We start from the raw sequence: 14,707 nt of genomic DNA, 5'->3' as shown, positions 1-14,707 counted from the left end.
CCAGCACCCCAAACCTCCAGCAGGGGCAAATGATTCTGACGTCAGTGAAGGTCGCCGAGTAGCCCTTTTCCCCAAAGTCTCTGATCGTCCTCCAGACCACAGTGGTGTGACGGGAACCATCTCCGCCCAGCAACACCCAATCAGATCCCACCCCGCCCCTCTGGGCGGGGCTCCCAGCTGGGACCTGGGGTTTCCCCGCCCCTGCTCCAACCCTCTCCAGCATCCCAGGCCTGTCCTCAGAGCTCTGCCGCTTGAGGCCTCAGGGGAGGCTGCAGGGACTCATAACTGCCCGGCTGGCGCGAAGGACACAGGCTCCGGCGGATGAAGAAACAATGCCGGAAACGGAAATGGCAGTTTACTGCTCAGTGCTGCCCGTTGACCAGAGTTCAATGTCCGGCCCAGGGACTCCAGGACAATTCTTCCCATCCGACTTGCAGTGTGCCCAGGACAGCAGGCACCTTCACCGCGAGCACACCTCCTCGTCACACTGCAGGCAGCAGAAGCCCCATCAGGCCAGCCACTCCCCAGGGCCAGGAGCCACTGGGCCCACCCTCCAGCGGTCTGTGGCCCAAGGAGAGGAAGGAATGTGCTGGACACTCCCTTCCATCTGGGACACAGGAGATCAGCCACCAGGACCACCCTAATGCCAGCTCCAGTCACCCCAGACAAACAGCCCTCCCCAGGCCGAGAGGAAAGCCCCTGGACAGTCACCGCCCTCTGGGAGGATGGGGGATTCTGTGCCTGCCCTTCCAGCCACCTGGCCCTCAGTGGTCTCAGCCTGTTTCTCCTCTGGAAGGTGGGGGTGACACTGACATCCCTGGGTGACCTAAAGCCTGCAGGGTCCAGCTCAGCCTCTGACGCTGCCAAGCACTCAACTCAAGGGAATTGGGTGTGAGGTCGTTCTCAGCAGGCCGTGCCTGCAGGGGCTGGAGCTCACCGGAGGCGGCTTGCTGGCACACACCTCCGCAGAGATGCCCAGGGCCTGCAGGATGCTCTCCCGGGGGACGTAGTCACCTGGGGACTTCTGGATGAAGTGTAGCAGCACTCTGTCACCACCTGCAGCAATGGGGCATTGTCAGGGTGACTGTGCGCCAGGAGGGAGAGAGGCAGCCTGGCCGGCCATGACCCCACCTGGTCACAACGAGTGAGCCCTTCTGCCACACCCCACCCAGCGGAGCTGACACTCCGAGCTGGGCCACACCACGGAAGAGCCGCCAGCAGACTGCCGAGCCAGAGGGAGGGAAGGAAGGAGGTCAGGGCGTGGTCACCAAGCTCGGCAAGACCTCCCCACCCAAAGCTGTGGCCCTGGTACCCCTATGTGACGAGACACTGACCCCCGACAGCCCTCGAGCCCCATCCCACCTTTGGCGACCACAAGCAACCCTCCGCTCTGCAGCAGGTCTCCGGACAAGTTCCCCTGGATGCCGACGGCCTTGGCCTAGAGGGAGGGGCGCAGGCCCAGGGCCACCTTAGAGGAAAGCCCTCAGGAGACTGGCCACCCCAAGTCCCCCAGGACCTCGGTCGTCAAACCTTGGCGGCGACATCACGCACAGGCTTCCCCAGGGCGGCTGGCAGGATGCTCAGGCTGTTGTACCTGTGAAGACACACCAGACTGAGTCCTTGGTAAAGGCTGAGCCCCGGCGCCTGTGCCCACTTCGCACAGGAGCAAAGACCAGTTCCCAGGAGCAGGCCCCACTTCGTCTGACCAGGGCCTGGGGAAGGGGCAGGCACGGGGCAGCCATGCCAGCAACCAGCACAGCCCACAGAAGCACCCGCCCAGCCAGGAGCAGCTGCTGGAGCCTTGAGGCACCCAGCCAAGGGCTGCAGGCCTGGGCCCGCAAAGGGTGCTGGGAGTGTGTGTGGTCAGGGCACTTGGCTATGTAAGCCCAGTGATCTGGCTAAGTCGGCACCGTGGACCAGGAGGGGCAGCCAGCCTGTGACATGTGTACCTGGGGTGGCCCGGGTGACCCCTGACTGGTAGGTGTATAGGCTCCCAACCCACTCTACAGCTTGTTGGGGGTAGGTCCCGGGTGAGAAGCCTGACCCACCGCCCGTAACACACAGCACCGAAGAGAGACCCTGGCAGAAGGGCTAGCCAAAGCCGTGGATGCCACCAGAGCCCGCGTGCCCAGGGAGAGGGCAGCAGGGGGAGGCGGAATCAGCAGCGGCCCCCGTGTCCCCCTCACCGCTTGAAGCCCAGCTCCTTGTAGAACTGCTTGCTGTCATCCAGGTAGAGCTCTAGAAAGCAGAGACCACAGGGGTGTGCCCCAGGCCCACCCACCACCTGGCGCACCCTCCTGCCCAGCTCGCCCACCCATAGCGGGGAGGTGCAGAGCAGAACTGAGTGTCCCGCTATCACAGGAGCTGAGGCCCAGAGGTGACAGACAGGTGGAAAGGGAGATGCAGGACTCGCCTGGCCTCTGCCACTGGGCACTGGGCTCAGGGCTCTGGGCGGGCACTGAGGGGCAGGGGTCCTGGGGGGCAGCAGTGGGGCAAGTCAGCCAGGGTTCTTGTCCCAGCTACTCCTGCCAAGACGGCATCTGGAAAGTTCAGGGTCTCATCTACAGACACCAAAGGGGGTGGGGGACGGATCTGAGGGGATTTGCAGTTGATCCATAAAGACCCTTGGTCCTGATTCCAGGCCAGGATCACCACGGGGACCTGCCACACTGTCCTCAGGAGAGGGGCTGGGCTCTGCAGGGGGATGCGGTGGGCTGAGGGGGCGGGGGAGATGAGAGCTGACACTGCAGCATGTCAAGGCCGCTCCGAGAAAGAAAGGGCTGGGCAAGGAGAGGCCAAATGCCCAGAGCGGGAATGAGCTAAGGGGGGCTGCGGGCCAGCTCCGTGGGGGAGGGGCGGGAGCGAGGCACCTCCGGCGAAGTAGCCCCCGTCCAGGAACTCCTGCAGTCCGAGGGCCTCGGGCCCCACGCCCACGAGTCGCACGCCATGCTGGTCCAGGAGCCCCTTGAGGCCGCTGAGGTCCTGGGCGATCCAGCGACACACCATGCAGCCGAAGCGCCGCAGGCCGGCCACCACGCACGCCTGCTCCTGCCACAGGCTCCGCAGCTCCACGGCCTGTGCGGGGGAGGGGCGCCGCGGGACCACCGCCCAGTGACTGTGGGCGCCCGCGCCCCAAGCCTTGCCCCAGTCCCGGCACCCACCTCGCGCGGGCGCCCATAGGCCAGCCTCGCCCCCCTCGCCCAGCGCTCCCCACCTGCCCACGACCCGCCCACGCAAGCAGGCCCCGGAAGCCGCTGCCAGGGGTCCGGGGCCGGTACCGGGGAACGCCCACCTCCCGCGCCCGTCTGGCCTCACCTCCCCGGTCACCGCGTGTTTCAGGACACACGCGCCCACGCGGGCAAGGTCGACGGCAGTCATGGTGGCCGCCCCGCCGGGCTCTCTACAGAGCCCACGGCCGGCCGGCCCTCCGCTGCTCCGGGCCAGACCACGCCCCGCAGCCCCCGCCTCAGATTTCGCACAGGCCCCGCCCCCAAGCGCGCCGCTCCCCGCACAGGCCCCGCCCCGCGCCCGCGCGCCGCGCTCCGTCACGTGGTCGCGCTTGCTCGCCGCCGCCGCGGCGCCGCGGTGAGGAGCTTGGCGGCGGGGCCGCGGGCGCGCACTGCGCCTGCGCCGGGGCGGGTCTCGTCCTGGTGGTCTCTGCCGCCGGGGTCGCTGGGTCCGGCGGTCCCGGCCGAAAGGAGGGGCGAGGGCGGCGCGACCTAGTGCGCGGTTTGCGGGGCAGGTGTGAGCGCTCGCATCGGCGGTGGGAGGGCCGGTCGGGGTCCCAGCTGGCGCGACTACGAGGGTTTAGCCTTTTCCCGGGGTCTCGTTTCAGCTTGAAAGTCCCAGCGAATGCAGCGTTTTGTCAACTACACGTCCGTGTCGCCTCTAATCATAAAATTCCATCAATTTTATGCCGGCCAAATAGGCGCTTTGAACCCCCAAACTTTGATAGAAAGGACCAGAAGGAGATAGTTCGATGGCTCGCGAGATTGTCTTGTTTATTCTTTACGGCAGCACAGTGACACCTTTAAGTATGACCCAGTTTTACCCCTGAGAACACCGGTAAAGAGGCCAAGAGACGGAGCCAAACTCAGTTAAGCGCCCCGGGGCCATCTGGGCGTGGTCCGCCTGCCCCTGGCACTTGTCCCCAGGGCCCACAGACCCCTCCAGGGCCTGGACCAGGCTGGGGAAGGAATGGCGGCCCCCTGCCCTGGGTTTGGCGGGGGGAACCCCCTGGTGACCCCACACTGTTCCACGGGGTCCACAGCAGAGAACGGGACGGACGCAGCCCTCTCGGGCAGCCTCCTCATGCTGGGGGTGTGGCCGAAGGTCCCGGGGCGGACTGGAATCCGGTCACTCTGAAAAAAGGGATTCACTTCCTGCACGTTGGAGGCAGAAATCGCAGCAGAGCAAGGGGAGGGAGGCACGCGGGGCCGTCGCTCGTCACGGACGGCGGACCGAGGAGTTCGGGCCCCAGGGGCCAGGCCTGGCTCTGGCGGACCTGGGGCTGCCACCCCTGAAAGCTGGGATGCCAGAGGAATGTCGCCAGTGTCAGAGGCACCCCCGGAAGGAGTGCAAAGTCAAGGGCGTCGCTCCCAAACTGCTGGTGCTGGAGCCTGGAGGAAACAGGTAGGCACGGGAGACAGCGGCAGGCTTTGCCCTGGGCCCGGCGGGGCGGGGCACAGCAGCCGTCTGGGACGCTGAGCAAAGGAGAAAGAGGCCGATCGGCGCCCAGGGTGTCAGTTGACAAAGGCGGCTGGAGCCTGGGGACGTTTATTCACGCAAGCAGGAGACACAGGTCCCCGTCTCAGCAAGCCCCCGCCCTAGCTCCAGGTGTCCCAGCCCCTCCGGCAGGTGGGTGGGCATCAGGATGTCCACTTCAGAGGTGGGGTCTGGGACATGTGCAGCGTCCAGAGTCAAAGTGAGTAAGGGCGGTGTCCTCTGGCAGGCCTCCTCATGGGGCGGGGCGGCGGGGTGGGGGGGGTGATGCCTAGAGGGAGAAGGTGTGAGGAGCAGCGGTGTCTCCAAGCCCAGAGTGCTGTGGGTGTGGGCGCCGGGAAGCCAAAGGACCGCCTCCCAGGGTCCCCGCTTCGGTGGGAGCAGAGGGCTTTCTTCAGGTGGAGAGGTTGCAGATGGTCATTTGGGGGTGGGGCCGCTGGAGCACACTGAGCTTGGGAAGCGAGCGACATGTCTGAGTCAACTCATACCCTGGTCTGGAGCCGGGTCTGGGCTGGGCTGGAAGCCCAGGTGTCCCCCCACCCCACCCCCATTCTAGCCCCAGAACAGGCCTGAAAATATGGGAGCTGAATGAATGAATGAATGAATGGCCGATCATGAGATATGAAGCCTAGGTCTTTTTCTTCCCTGTACCCCAGACCCCCCCAGCCGAGACCCCCACCCCCAGAGAGTAACCCCTGGCTGAGTGAGAGGGGGGAGGAGGCAAGGTTTTAAGTTCAGCATCAGAGAAAGCCTCCTGGAAGAGGTGAGGTTTCAGCGAAGACTTGGCACCCACAGCATTCTGTGGGGGGACACCCCTCACCCCCCTTAAGGCCTGAATCGGGGGCCCCAGCACCCATGACCTCGAGGAGTAGTGGGGGGTCCTTGGCAGGGGGAGAGAGAACAAGCCAAACCTGCCCCTCAGGCCGAGACTCACGGATGCCTGTGGATAAACCCTGCTCTCAGCCGCGATTCAGATTTCACACCTGCCAGCGTGGAGTGGATGACGATCTTAGAGCATTATGTTCCCATGGGCGATGGCCAAACAGCAATTTTCCAACATTCCCCACTGACCATAGCGGAAAATCAAATCCTTGATTCTTCATGTGGAATTTGTTCGTAGCCTCTATTTTGTATTACTAAAAGTTTAATGGAATGAATTCTTTTCCTTATATATCTAAACAAGAAATCGGGGAAACATGGGCCAAAAGTTAACAGGAGGAGGAGGATTAAAGGTCCAGCTACAGCAGATAGGAGGGTTGTTAGCCATGGCGACCAATTGAACATCCTATAAAACCAGTTATCTGATTCTAGTCTTTGTTTTTCCCTGGCATCTGAATTTCTCTTTACTAGTAGTAAGCTTTCTCTAATTACTCCAGAGTAATTGCGTAGAAGCAACAGGTCTCCCCTAGAGCCGTACATAATCTCTTGTTCTAAGAATAATAAATCTAAACCTCTCCTATTGGAGGACTGCTTCTGCTAGCGAATCGACGTGAAGTCCTAGCCTGCTGATGGTGTCGTTTAAGATTTAAGGTCCTGACAGCCTCATCTGTATTCCAATTTCGCGTAATTCATGTTCTCCCTTGAGGAGAGCAGTGGTACCTACAGCCGCAGAGCCTGCTATTCCGAGTCCTACCAGAAGGGGTATTAAGACTGGTCCGGCCCGGTCCTGTAGCCCGTCCTGGTGGAAGAATGGGGTCTGCCTTCCGGCCCATTGTAGAGGGACACTCGGGGGAGCACAAAGACCAGGATACGAATCCTAGTCTCACCTGAGTTGACAAGATCGGATGCAGCACGGCGAGCGAGCCCGCTATCGCGTGCTAGCCAAATATTCTCAGGAGCCTTGTAGTATGTACCCCCTAAGATAGGTACCTCGATAGTACGATTACAGTTATCGAAGTAGGGTGACTGCGCCAGCAGCTTGGAATAGTTCTTTGAAATCAGGCAGGTTCCTCCCCCGCGTATGTCCCCTCAGGTGAGTCGAGGGGGTTCCCATTCACAGCCTCGTGCGCTGCGGAGCTCAGTGAGGTTCAGGGGAGTTCCTACCCCGACATAGTAAGGGGGTTTTGGGTTTAGGCACAACCAGCAATCTTGTCCTGTGTCTGGGGAGGTCTCATTCAAGACCTTGTGTATTGTCGTTAGCATAGTTATTAACGCTCCTTCTGGTTCTGGTTGTGGCTGGTCGAATGCCTGGGGTTTAACAGCTGTTCCCGGAGGGGCTGGAGCTGGAGCTGGAGTTGGAGTTGCTCCGGAAACAAGTTTTCGTAGGTGTAAGACTTTGGGGTAGTCCCAGAACTAGAAGTGGTTTGTTGGGTCCTATAGCGTGAGCTTTCCTGGGAGGGTCCTTAACCTGTATAGCAAAATATAATCCTGAATCACATCCGGTTTTATATAATCTGAGACCCCATGTCTGTCCCGTGAGCCAATAGTGTTGTCCCCCAGGGCTAGCGGTTTTGATGGTGATTATGATAGGATTGCAAGACCCAAGAGAGCACGTGGAGGGGCTGGGTCCTCTTATTAATCTAATATGATCATCATTCTGTTTTTTCTAATTAGCTATCGCGGAGATAGTCTCACAACCCCAGTTAGCACAAGAAAATTGGCCTTGGCCCTCACATCCAAGTCCCGTATTCCCCATGCAGCCAGATATCCCTGGGTTACGTCCTTGAGGACAAATATAGAGTCCTATCTCTAAGAAGCTTTTCTCCGCCAATAACATGCCACAGCCGGGTCCCCCCTTGCAGCCTAAGTTTGCGCCTCCGCCTGGGAAGGATCCCATCCAAGGTGGTGTCCGGCCGATGCAGGGGCGCGGGCGTCTCTGGCAGCCGGCACACGTCTGCTCGGATCTCTGGAGTGCCGTGGCTGGTGACGTCCGGGCAATGATTTCACCGGTCTCGGTTACTATAAGCTCCTATACTCCAGGCCGGTGCATGTTTCTGGATGCCTGAGCTAAAGAGGAAAAAGGAAGAAACAGGGTTAGACTTATGTACGCGTGAGTCTTCGTCTTAAGGGCCCGTCTTCCTGAGCTGTCCACTCTCGTGCTGCCTTCACGGGGGAGTGCTGGATCCATGATGGGATGCCGTCTACTTTAACTGCGGTGGGCGTCGTCAGGTAGACAGCGAAGGGTCCTTTCCATTTGGGTTCTACCTTTTTGGAAGTGAACTTCCGGATCCACAGAGTCCCCAGGCTGAAACTGATGGGGAAGTCTGTCCCCTGGGGCTGAGTGGGCAGCACGAACCCGGGACCAAATCTCCTCCTGTCCACTCTGAAGGGCCTGTAAAGACTTAAGTAAGACGAGGTTACGCGGTCCTGCCTTTTTCTCATGGTCTATTCTAGGTACTAAAGGCGGGGGTTTTCCAAAGACTTCAAATGGGGTGAATCCATTAACATACGGAGTTCACTGGCTCGGAGAAGAGCGAAGGGGAGAAGCTCTGCCCGGGTCCCACCAGCTGCTAACCCTGACTTGACTAATGGCTCTTTTAGGGTCCGATTCATTCGCTCTACTTGGCCCGAACTTTGGGGCGGGTAGGCGCGGTGGAGTCTCCATCGCAGATTTAGGTAGCCAGCCAATTGCTGTGACACCTTTGCTACGGAGGCTGGCCCGTCATCCGACCCTAAAGTTCCGGGGAGACCAAATCGAGGGAGGATTTCTTGTAGTGGTTTCTTAGTAACTGCTAACGCAGTTTCCTTCCTGGTGAGGAAGGCCTCTCCCCATCCTGAAAAGGTGTCTATAAAAACAAGTAAATACTTGTGGCCCCCACCGTCGGGGTCCTGGTGGGGAAGGCCTCTTTCCCTGTGCCTAGGTTCTTCTATCTTCCCCTTCTTTGGATTAACTCGGGCACAAGCCGGGCATCGCGAGGCCATCTCCTCTGCGGTTCTGCCCCCTTCTAACGAGTGAAAGTAGGGGTCTGAAGCTCGGAGCATCTTAGTTCACCCTAGGTGTGTGGTCTGGTGTAGTCGGTGGAGGAGAGTCCTTCCAAGGGCCGTGAGAGCCCCATTTTTCCATCTGGGGTCATCCGCCACCCCTGTTGGTTCCTAGTGGCTCCCTTATCTTGAAAATATATGTTCCCTTCCGCCGTATAGGTCGGACACGGAGGCAGTTCTGGGTAAGGGACAACAGTCAGCAGATGTGGTGGGGGCCCCACTGGCCTTGTGGCCGCTGTTCTTGCCTCTGCATCGGCTCCTCGGTTTCCCTCAGCCTCGGGACTGTTCCCTTTTTGATGCACTTTACAAAGAACAATAGCAAGAGCCTTAGGATCCGTATGGCCTGGAGTAAGGCTAAGATCTCCCCCTTGTTCTCTATGTCCTTCCCAGCTGAAGTCAGAAGCCCTCTTTCCTCGTAGATGGCTCCGTGTACAGGCGCAGTGGCAAAGGCGCATCGGCTGTCAGTGCATATTGTGACCGCCTTATCCTTTCCCCATCTTAGTGCCTCAGTGAGGGCGACGAGTTCGGCCTTTTGAGCAGATGTCCCATGGGGAAGAGCTTGTGACCAGATGGTGTCAGTTAGAGTTACGATCGCTGCCCCCGCGTACCCCCTTCCTTCCTGCATGAAGCTGCTCCCGTCCGTGAGCAGAACTTCATCGGCCTCAGGCAGAGGGGAGGGAGTCTTTGAGGTCCGGCCGCGAGGAACACACAGCGTCAGTGAAATCTATGCAGTCATGAACGGGGGTCGCGGGGTCTGGGTCTGGCAACAGGTTGGCTGGGGTGATGACAGTGGCTTTGGAGACGCTGACCCTTGGCTGGTCGAGGAGAGCCTGGCATTGGGTGATTCTGGAGTGAGTCACCCATCATTCTGAGCTACTGCGGAGAAAGGCCGCTACCGCATGAGGGCCAGTAATGTCTAGATTCTGCCCAAGGGTGAGTTTGTCAGCTTCTTTGACGAGGAGAGCCCTCGCCGCTATGGCTCGTAGGCAGGGTGGACATCCGGAAGCCACCGAGTCTAGTCTCTTTGATAGACAGGCTACTGGTCGGCGCCACGGGCCTAGCGTTTGGGTTAGGACCCTTTTGGCGACTCCCTTGGTCCCACTCACCAAAAGATGAGATCCCTGGGCGACGTCCGGAAGAGCAAGGGCTGGGGCTGATGCGAGTGCCTGCTCGAGGAGGTCAAAGGCCTTCTGCTCTGTCCCTGTCCAAGTGAGGGGCTGATGTCCTCCTGTAGCCGAGTACAGGGGCTTTGCGATCTCTGCGAAGCCAGGAATCCAAAGTCTGCCATAGCCCGCCGCCCCGAGGAGCTCTCTTACCTGGCGGTGGGCACCGGAGTCCGGGGAAGGGCTTCGGTCCTCTGCCGGGGGGGAGTCCGCTTTCCTCCTGCATGGCAGCCGCCATCATTTTAGCCACGTGTTTGGGGTCATCCGGTGCCTCCCTGCTGTTGAGCACCTTCTGGGCTATCTCGGCAAGTTGGGACAGGTTCATCCCTGCAAACCCTTCTAATTTTTTGCAATTTGTGCCGGATATCAGGGGCCGCCCGAGTAGCAAAGGCTACATTAATTGCTGCTGGTTCTCGGGGGTCTCAGGATCATGGGGGTGTATACCCGGTACACCTCCTGTAGCCATTCAAGAAACACTCCGGGGGATTCCTGAGGCCCCTGTATAACTTCAGTTACCTTAGGAAGGTTAGTTGGCTGACGAGCAGCCACCCTCATTCCCCCAGTTAGAATCTGGTGATACCGACCTAATGCCGTTCTCCCTGCCTGAGAATCGTGTCCCCAGTCTGGGCGGCTGGAGGGAAAGTCCTCCTCAGTCTGTTCCCTGCCTCCTCAGCAATTCCCGCCACCACCACCACCCCCGCCCCCGCCCCGAGCTATCTTTCGTGTTTCAGTGGGATGGGTCAACATTCCTCCCAGGTAAAGGGGGTAATTAAAAGCTGTTGACAGTCGTCCCAGGTCGGGTGGTGGGTCTGAAAGACACTTTCTAAGAGTCCCATTAATGCCTGGGGCTTCTCAGAGAAAGGGGGATTCTGTGCCTTCCAGCTGTACAGGTCCCTAGTCGAGAAAGGCACGTAAACCATAAAGGGCCTGTCTGTGTAATGTCCCTGGGGTGGTGCTCCTCGCAAGGGGAGGGTGGCCGGGGTGGCTGGGGTGGCGGTACCGGCTGGTGCCCCGCCCTGATCCCACCGGGAATCTCCAAGGCCTCGACGTCTGGATAAAAGGGACCTTTCTGTTCCTGTTTCTGTTGACCGGTCATTGGAGGTCCGTGGAGAGACTGGACGCTGTCATATCTCCCAGACCGTGGCCAGGCCGCGGGACGCCGCCTCCTGTGCCCTGTCATCGGGTTCTGTCTATTGTCTTTGGTCTTGTCTGGGTTGTAGGTGGCGGACTTCTCTGGGTCCACCTACACCCCAGTAATTGTCCTTGTCTGAGTGTCTGTCTTGTTTTCTGCGCAAGCGAATGGGGGGAGCCCGAGTTCACAGAAGACACCCTTGGGGTGTCTCCTGCGACATTTCAAAGAAGGGTTTGCAGAGGGAGCTGACTATGGCATAAAGTTTTCTCCAGGCAGTCTAAGGACGTTGTGTGAAGTCGAGTGGCCATCTTTTGGTGTAAACTGGCCTCCGGAGGGTTCTTCTGACAGGGGTTTAGTGAGGAACGTTTGGAAGATTGTCACGGGAGACCCGGGACATCCCGACCAGGTTCTGTACAAAGAGCGTGTCCTAAAGGTTGCGTCCTTGACGATTGTACTGACCCGTCACGGCATTCAAGGGCCCTGGAACGTCTCAGGGTGGCCACCCCTTTGAGTCCGTAACAGGGACAACAACCGCTTCGGAGGCCGGTCCAGTCTTAGATCCCAGGGCCACTCCCTGAGCTCTGGCTGGGGCCTCCCAGTGTTGTAGCCGCCAGCCCCCGATAGACACACGGACAACCAGAAACCAGGGAGTTATAGGAAACACACTCTTTATTCAGCCAGCCGGGTCTGCCAGGGCTACGCAGCCCCCAAATCAAGCACCCCCGAAATGTAGAGGTCCAGGGTTTTTAAGCCCTAAACCCCATTCTTCATCCAGTGTGAACACACAAGTCTATTTTTCTTTTTGTTACTAACTGTCAACCGGGGGCACAGAAGCAGAAAGCTTATTGTCATTCAACCTTAACTGAACTTGCTTACAAGATGGAGCGTTATGTTCCCACGGGCGACTGCCACGCAGTGACTCTCCAGCCAGCACATCGGAGCATCCCCAAGCTCTCCCCAGGGCTCATCGGGCTGATCGCAGGGTGCGGGGGTGCCCCGCCCCTGCGATGGAAACCCCGGTGGCCTGTGGGCAGAGGAGAAGCAGAGGCACCTGACCAGGCCCTCGGGGGTGGGGACGGGAGCCTGTGCTGCTGCCGGTGTCACGGGGCTCCCAGGCCCCTGGATCCCTCCTGACCCCGCCCGGCCGTGGGACACTGGAGTCTGCGTGGCTGGCTGGGGTCCTGGGGGATGGGCCCCGCCTTCAGTGCTCAGCCCCCACAACAGCACCCCGACTCTCCTCGCCAGGGCCCCCAGAATGGAATTAGGCGGTGACCCCGAGGACTTCGGTGTCAAGGCAGTGCCCAGAAGTGCCTCCGGGTCCACCTGGGCTGGGCGTCCGGCTGTCGGCTCACGGGAGGCTGGTGCTGGGCGCTGGCAGGGGCCTGGTAGGGCCCTTAGCGGGCTGAGGAGCTGGACACGCACGTCAGGGCTGGGACGTGTCTCAAGAGACGGAAGCCACCATGTTTAATTGGTTTTGCGGCCTCACAGATGTTTATTGGAGGGGGGACTCTAATGGGGATAAGTAGCCGTGGGAAGCTACGGAACTACTTCCCACCAAGACAATGCCAGACAGAGCAGCCCCACGCACCTCTGATGGTAGTCAATAGATTTTAAAACATACTATTTATTATAGCGCAGTCCTGCCTGGCTGGAGGTGGGGGAAATCTCACTAAGTCAATCGGAAGCTGAATTCGCCTAGGCCGATGGTATTATAATGCCACCTCCAGACAAAGCGTGTGGTGGGGAAGAGGGGCAGAGAGAAACCCGTTGGCCACATCCCCGGAGCTGACCGGAGCCTGGCAGGACCCAGGCAGAACCCGAGACTGGACAGCCCCACGTGGGCTTTACTAGATTTGTGGAAAATTCATTCTCACCAACTGTTGCCTACAGATAGGTGACCAGAGCCAGACAGTCGAGAGCCTTGTCAAGAAGACAGCGAAATGGCACATGTGCTCGTGCAGGTGTGGCACGGATGGGACCCCAACAGCCTTTGGGGGGGATGGCTTTTGGCCTCTGGTAGGTTTAACACCTTAATAGCAGCAGTTTACTGCTCTTAGGAACCTACGTGACAAGGCCGTGTCTGCTGCCCCTGCTCATAAAAGCTTCGAAAGCATGATGGGAGCCACGGCCCAGCAGCGAGCTGCAGCCCACACAGACCTGACCCTCAGAGAGTTTAGAAAATGTGAGACCCCAGCAGAAAATAAGAATGTGTAGAGTCTCAAAGTGGACAATGAGAGAGAGGAGGCGGCACCCGAAAAGAAATGCAGAGGAAATGGCCCGCAGAAGTGACCGGCTCAGCCTGTGAAAACGGCCCCCTCCCCCGAGCTGCCCAGTGCTGCCTCCCCCACCTCGACGGCTCCCCAGCTCACATCTGTCGATCCATAGCTCGCTATCCAACTAATGTTCTCATGTCTGTAGCTGGGTAGGAATAACAAGACTGCGTAAAACAGCCTGTTCTGTTACAGCGAGAGCTCAGGCTTTGGGTAGGAATCTGCTGAGCAGGAGCCGGCATTAGGAAGTGCTGCTCCCTGCTTATAGCCCAGGGGTCCCGTCTCCCCGTTCAGAATCCTATAATGGTGCTGATAACGCCAAGGCCTCTGGAAATTCCTCCCAACCCGCCCCCACCCGCCCCTGCAGCCCCCACCCCCCGAAGCTCCGCCTCCCACCGTGAGCCGTCCACCTCCCACGATGGGAGTGTGGCCTTGATCTGTGCCTCAGCTCCTGACCCCTGACCCGGACGGGGTTCCCGCAGACAGGGCGGGTGCGTCCCTGCTGCACACGGCCCGCCACTCTCCGCCTTTTAATCCGAACGCTAAAACCACCACCTGAACGTTAACACCTGTGTGAATGCGCCACCAATTAAAACATAAGCATGTAGAGAGGAGAGATTCAGACGCACAGGTGGCTGGGGAGCCAGGATGGAGAACAGACTCGTGAAACAGAATTCAAACTCAAACCATGAGCAAAATTGCATTTCGAATGAGGAAAACAAGCAACTGAAAAAGAAAAAAAACTCCCCTGTGTAACTCGGAGCCCAATACTCAGACTAAAGGGGAAAGGAACTACCTGCAAATATCGAACTTGGGTCCTGGCTGGATCCTCAGAGCAGCAGCGGCCCTGAGAGAAGCGCAGCGTCCTCTAGGACCGAGCAAGTGCGCAAACGAGTTCTGGATAAAGGAGCCGGGTTCGCGACAGTGACGCACGCAGAACAGGGACGAGGGGCGTGCACACCGCTGCGGGCTCGGGACGGGTGCTCTCGGGCTGAACTGGCGCTCACGTGCATCTCAGTGCACGTGTGGACGCAGACCCGTGCTCAGCTCTGCGGGTGCACGATACAGATGTGTGTAGAGAGGTGGGCGTGCAACCCCGAACTCGGCCCCCGCCCCGTGAGACCCCAGAGGCGATGACGCCCCACGACAGTGAGCACACGCGGCCCACGAAGGCTTCTCGACACCCTTCTCCACGAAAACAGCCCGGGCGCTTGGAGAACACCCAGTCCTGGGGCCAGGGCCGGGGCGAGCCCGAGGTGCCCAGAGCACCCTGTGTTAAGGGTGGAAAATTTTCAAGTGAGCAAACTAAGTCAGCTACAGGGAAGAAATATCTTTAGATACCAGAAGTTGTCCTACTTGCTTGCGTGTGGTTTAGCAGGTGTATTGTATAAGATATGAAGATGGCCAATGTCTGCTTCTGTGATCCATCTACTTGTTAATTAAGGGTGTTGTTCCGGGCAAAGATATGCTAACAGCCACCTTCCACTTCTGTGATCTGC

The 14,707-nt window shown here is 59.2% G+C and overlaps 2 protein-coding genes across 6 annotated transcripts in view; one reads left to right on the top strand and one right to left on the bottom strand.

Moving 5' to 3' along the window:
* Window positions 1-337: 337 nt before the first annotated feature.
* On the bottom strand, window positions 338-3,477 carry PRXL2B (peroxiredoxin like 2B). Its single transcript, XM_039876917.1, has 7 exons — window positions 3,316-3,477; window positions 2,871-3,075; window positions 2,187-2,238; window positions 1,531-1,594; window positions 1,363-1,438; window positions 938-1,056; window positions 338-487 (listed from the first exon to the last, which is right to left on the bottom strand). The coding sequence occupies exons 1-7, from the start codon at window positions 3,376-3,378 to the stop codon at window positions 461-463; spliced, it is 606 nt and encodes a 201-aa protein (XP_039732851.1). The 5' UTR covers window positions 3,379-3,477; the 3' UTR covers window positions 338-460.
* Window positions 3,478-3,580: 103 nt separating this feature from the next.
* The window catches only part of HES5 (hes family bHLH transcription factor 5), a 43,542-nt gene continuing 32,415 nt past the window's right edge, over window positions 3,581-14,707 (top strand). For 2 of the 5 annotated variants that reach the window (XR_005655866.1, XM_039876915.1), the window contains exon 1: window positions 3,581-4,632. Coding sequence is in view for 1 of the 5 variants with exons in the window: in XM_039876915.1 (XP_039732849.1) it covers window positions 4,543-4,632 (90 nt within the window). In the remaining 4 variants the exon portion in view is untranslated. Of the gene's footprint in view, window positions 4,633-10,690; window positions 14,610-14,707 lie in introns of those variants that run through there. The other 3 variants (XR_005655869.1, XR_005655867.1, XR_005655868.1) reach the window with 3 other exon arrangements.

This window comes from Pteropus medius, unplaced genomic scaffold, assembly GCF_902729225.1.
Source record: "Pteropus medius unplaced genomic scaffold, Ma_sr-lr_union100, whole genome shotgun sequence".
NCBI classification, from domain to species: domain Eukaryota; kingdom Metazoa; phylum Chordata; class Mammalia; order Chiroptera; family Pteropodidae; genus Pteropus; species Pteropus medius.
The sequence above is the reverse complement of the archived record's forward strand: the minus strand, read 5'-3'. Positions and strand labels throughout refer to the sequence as shown.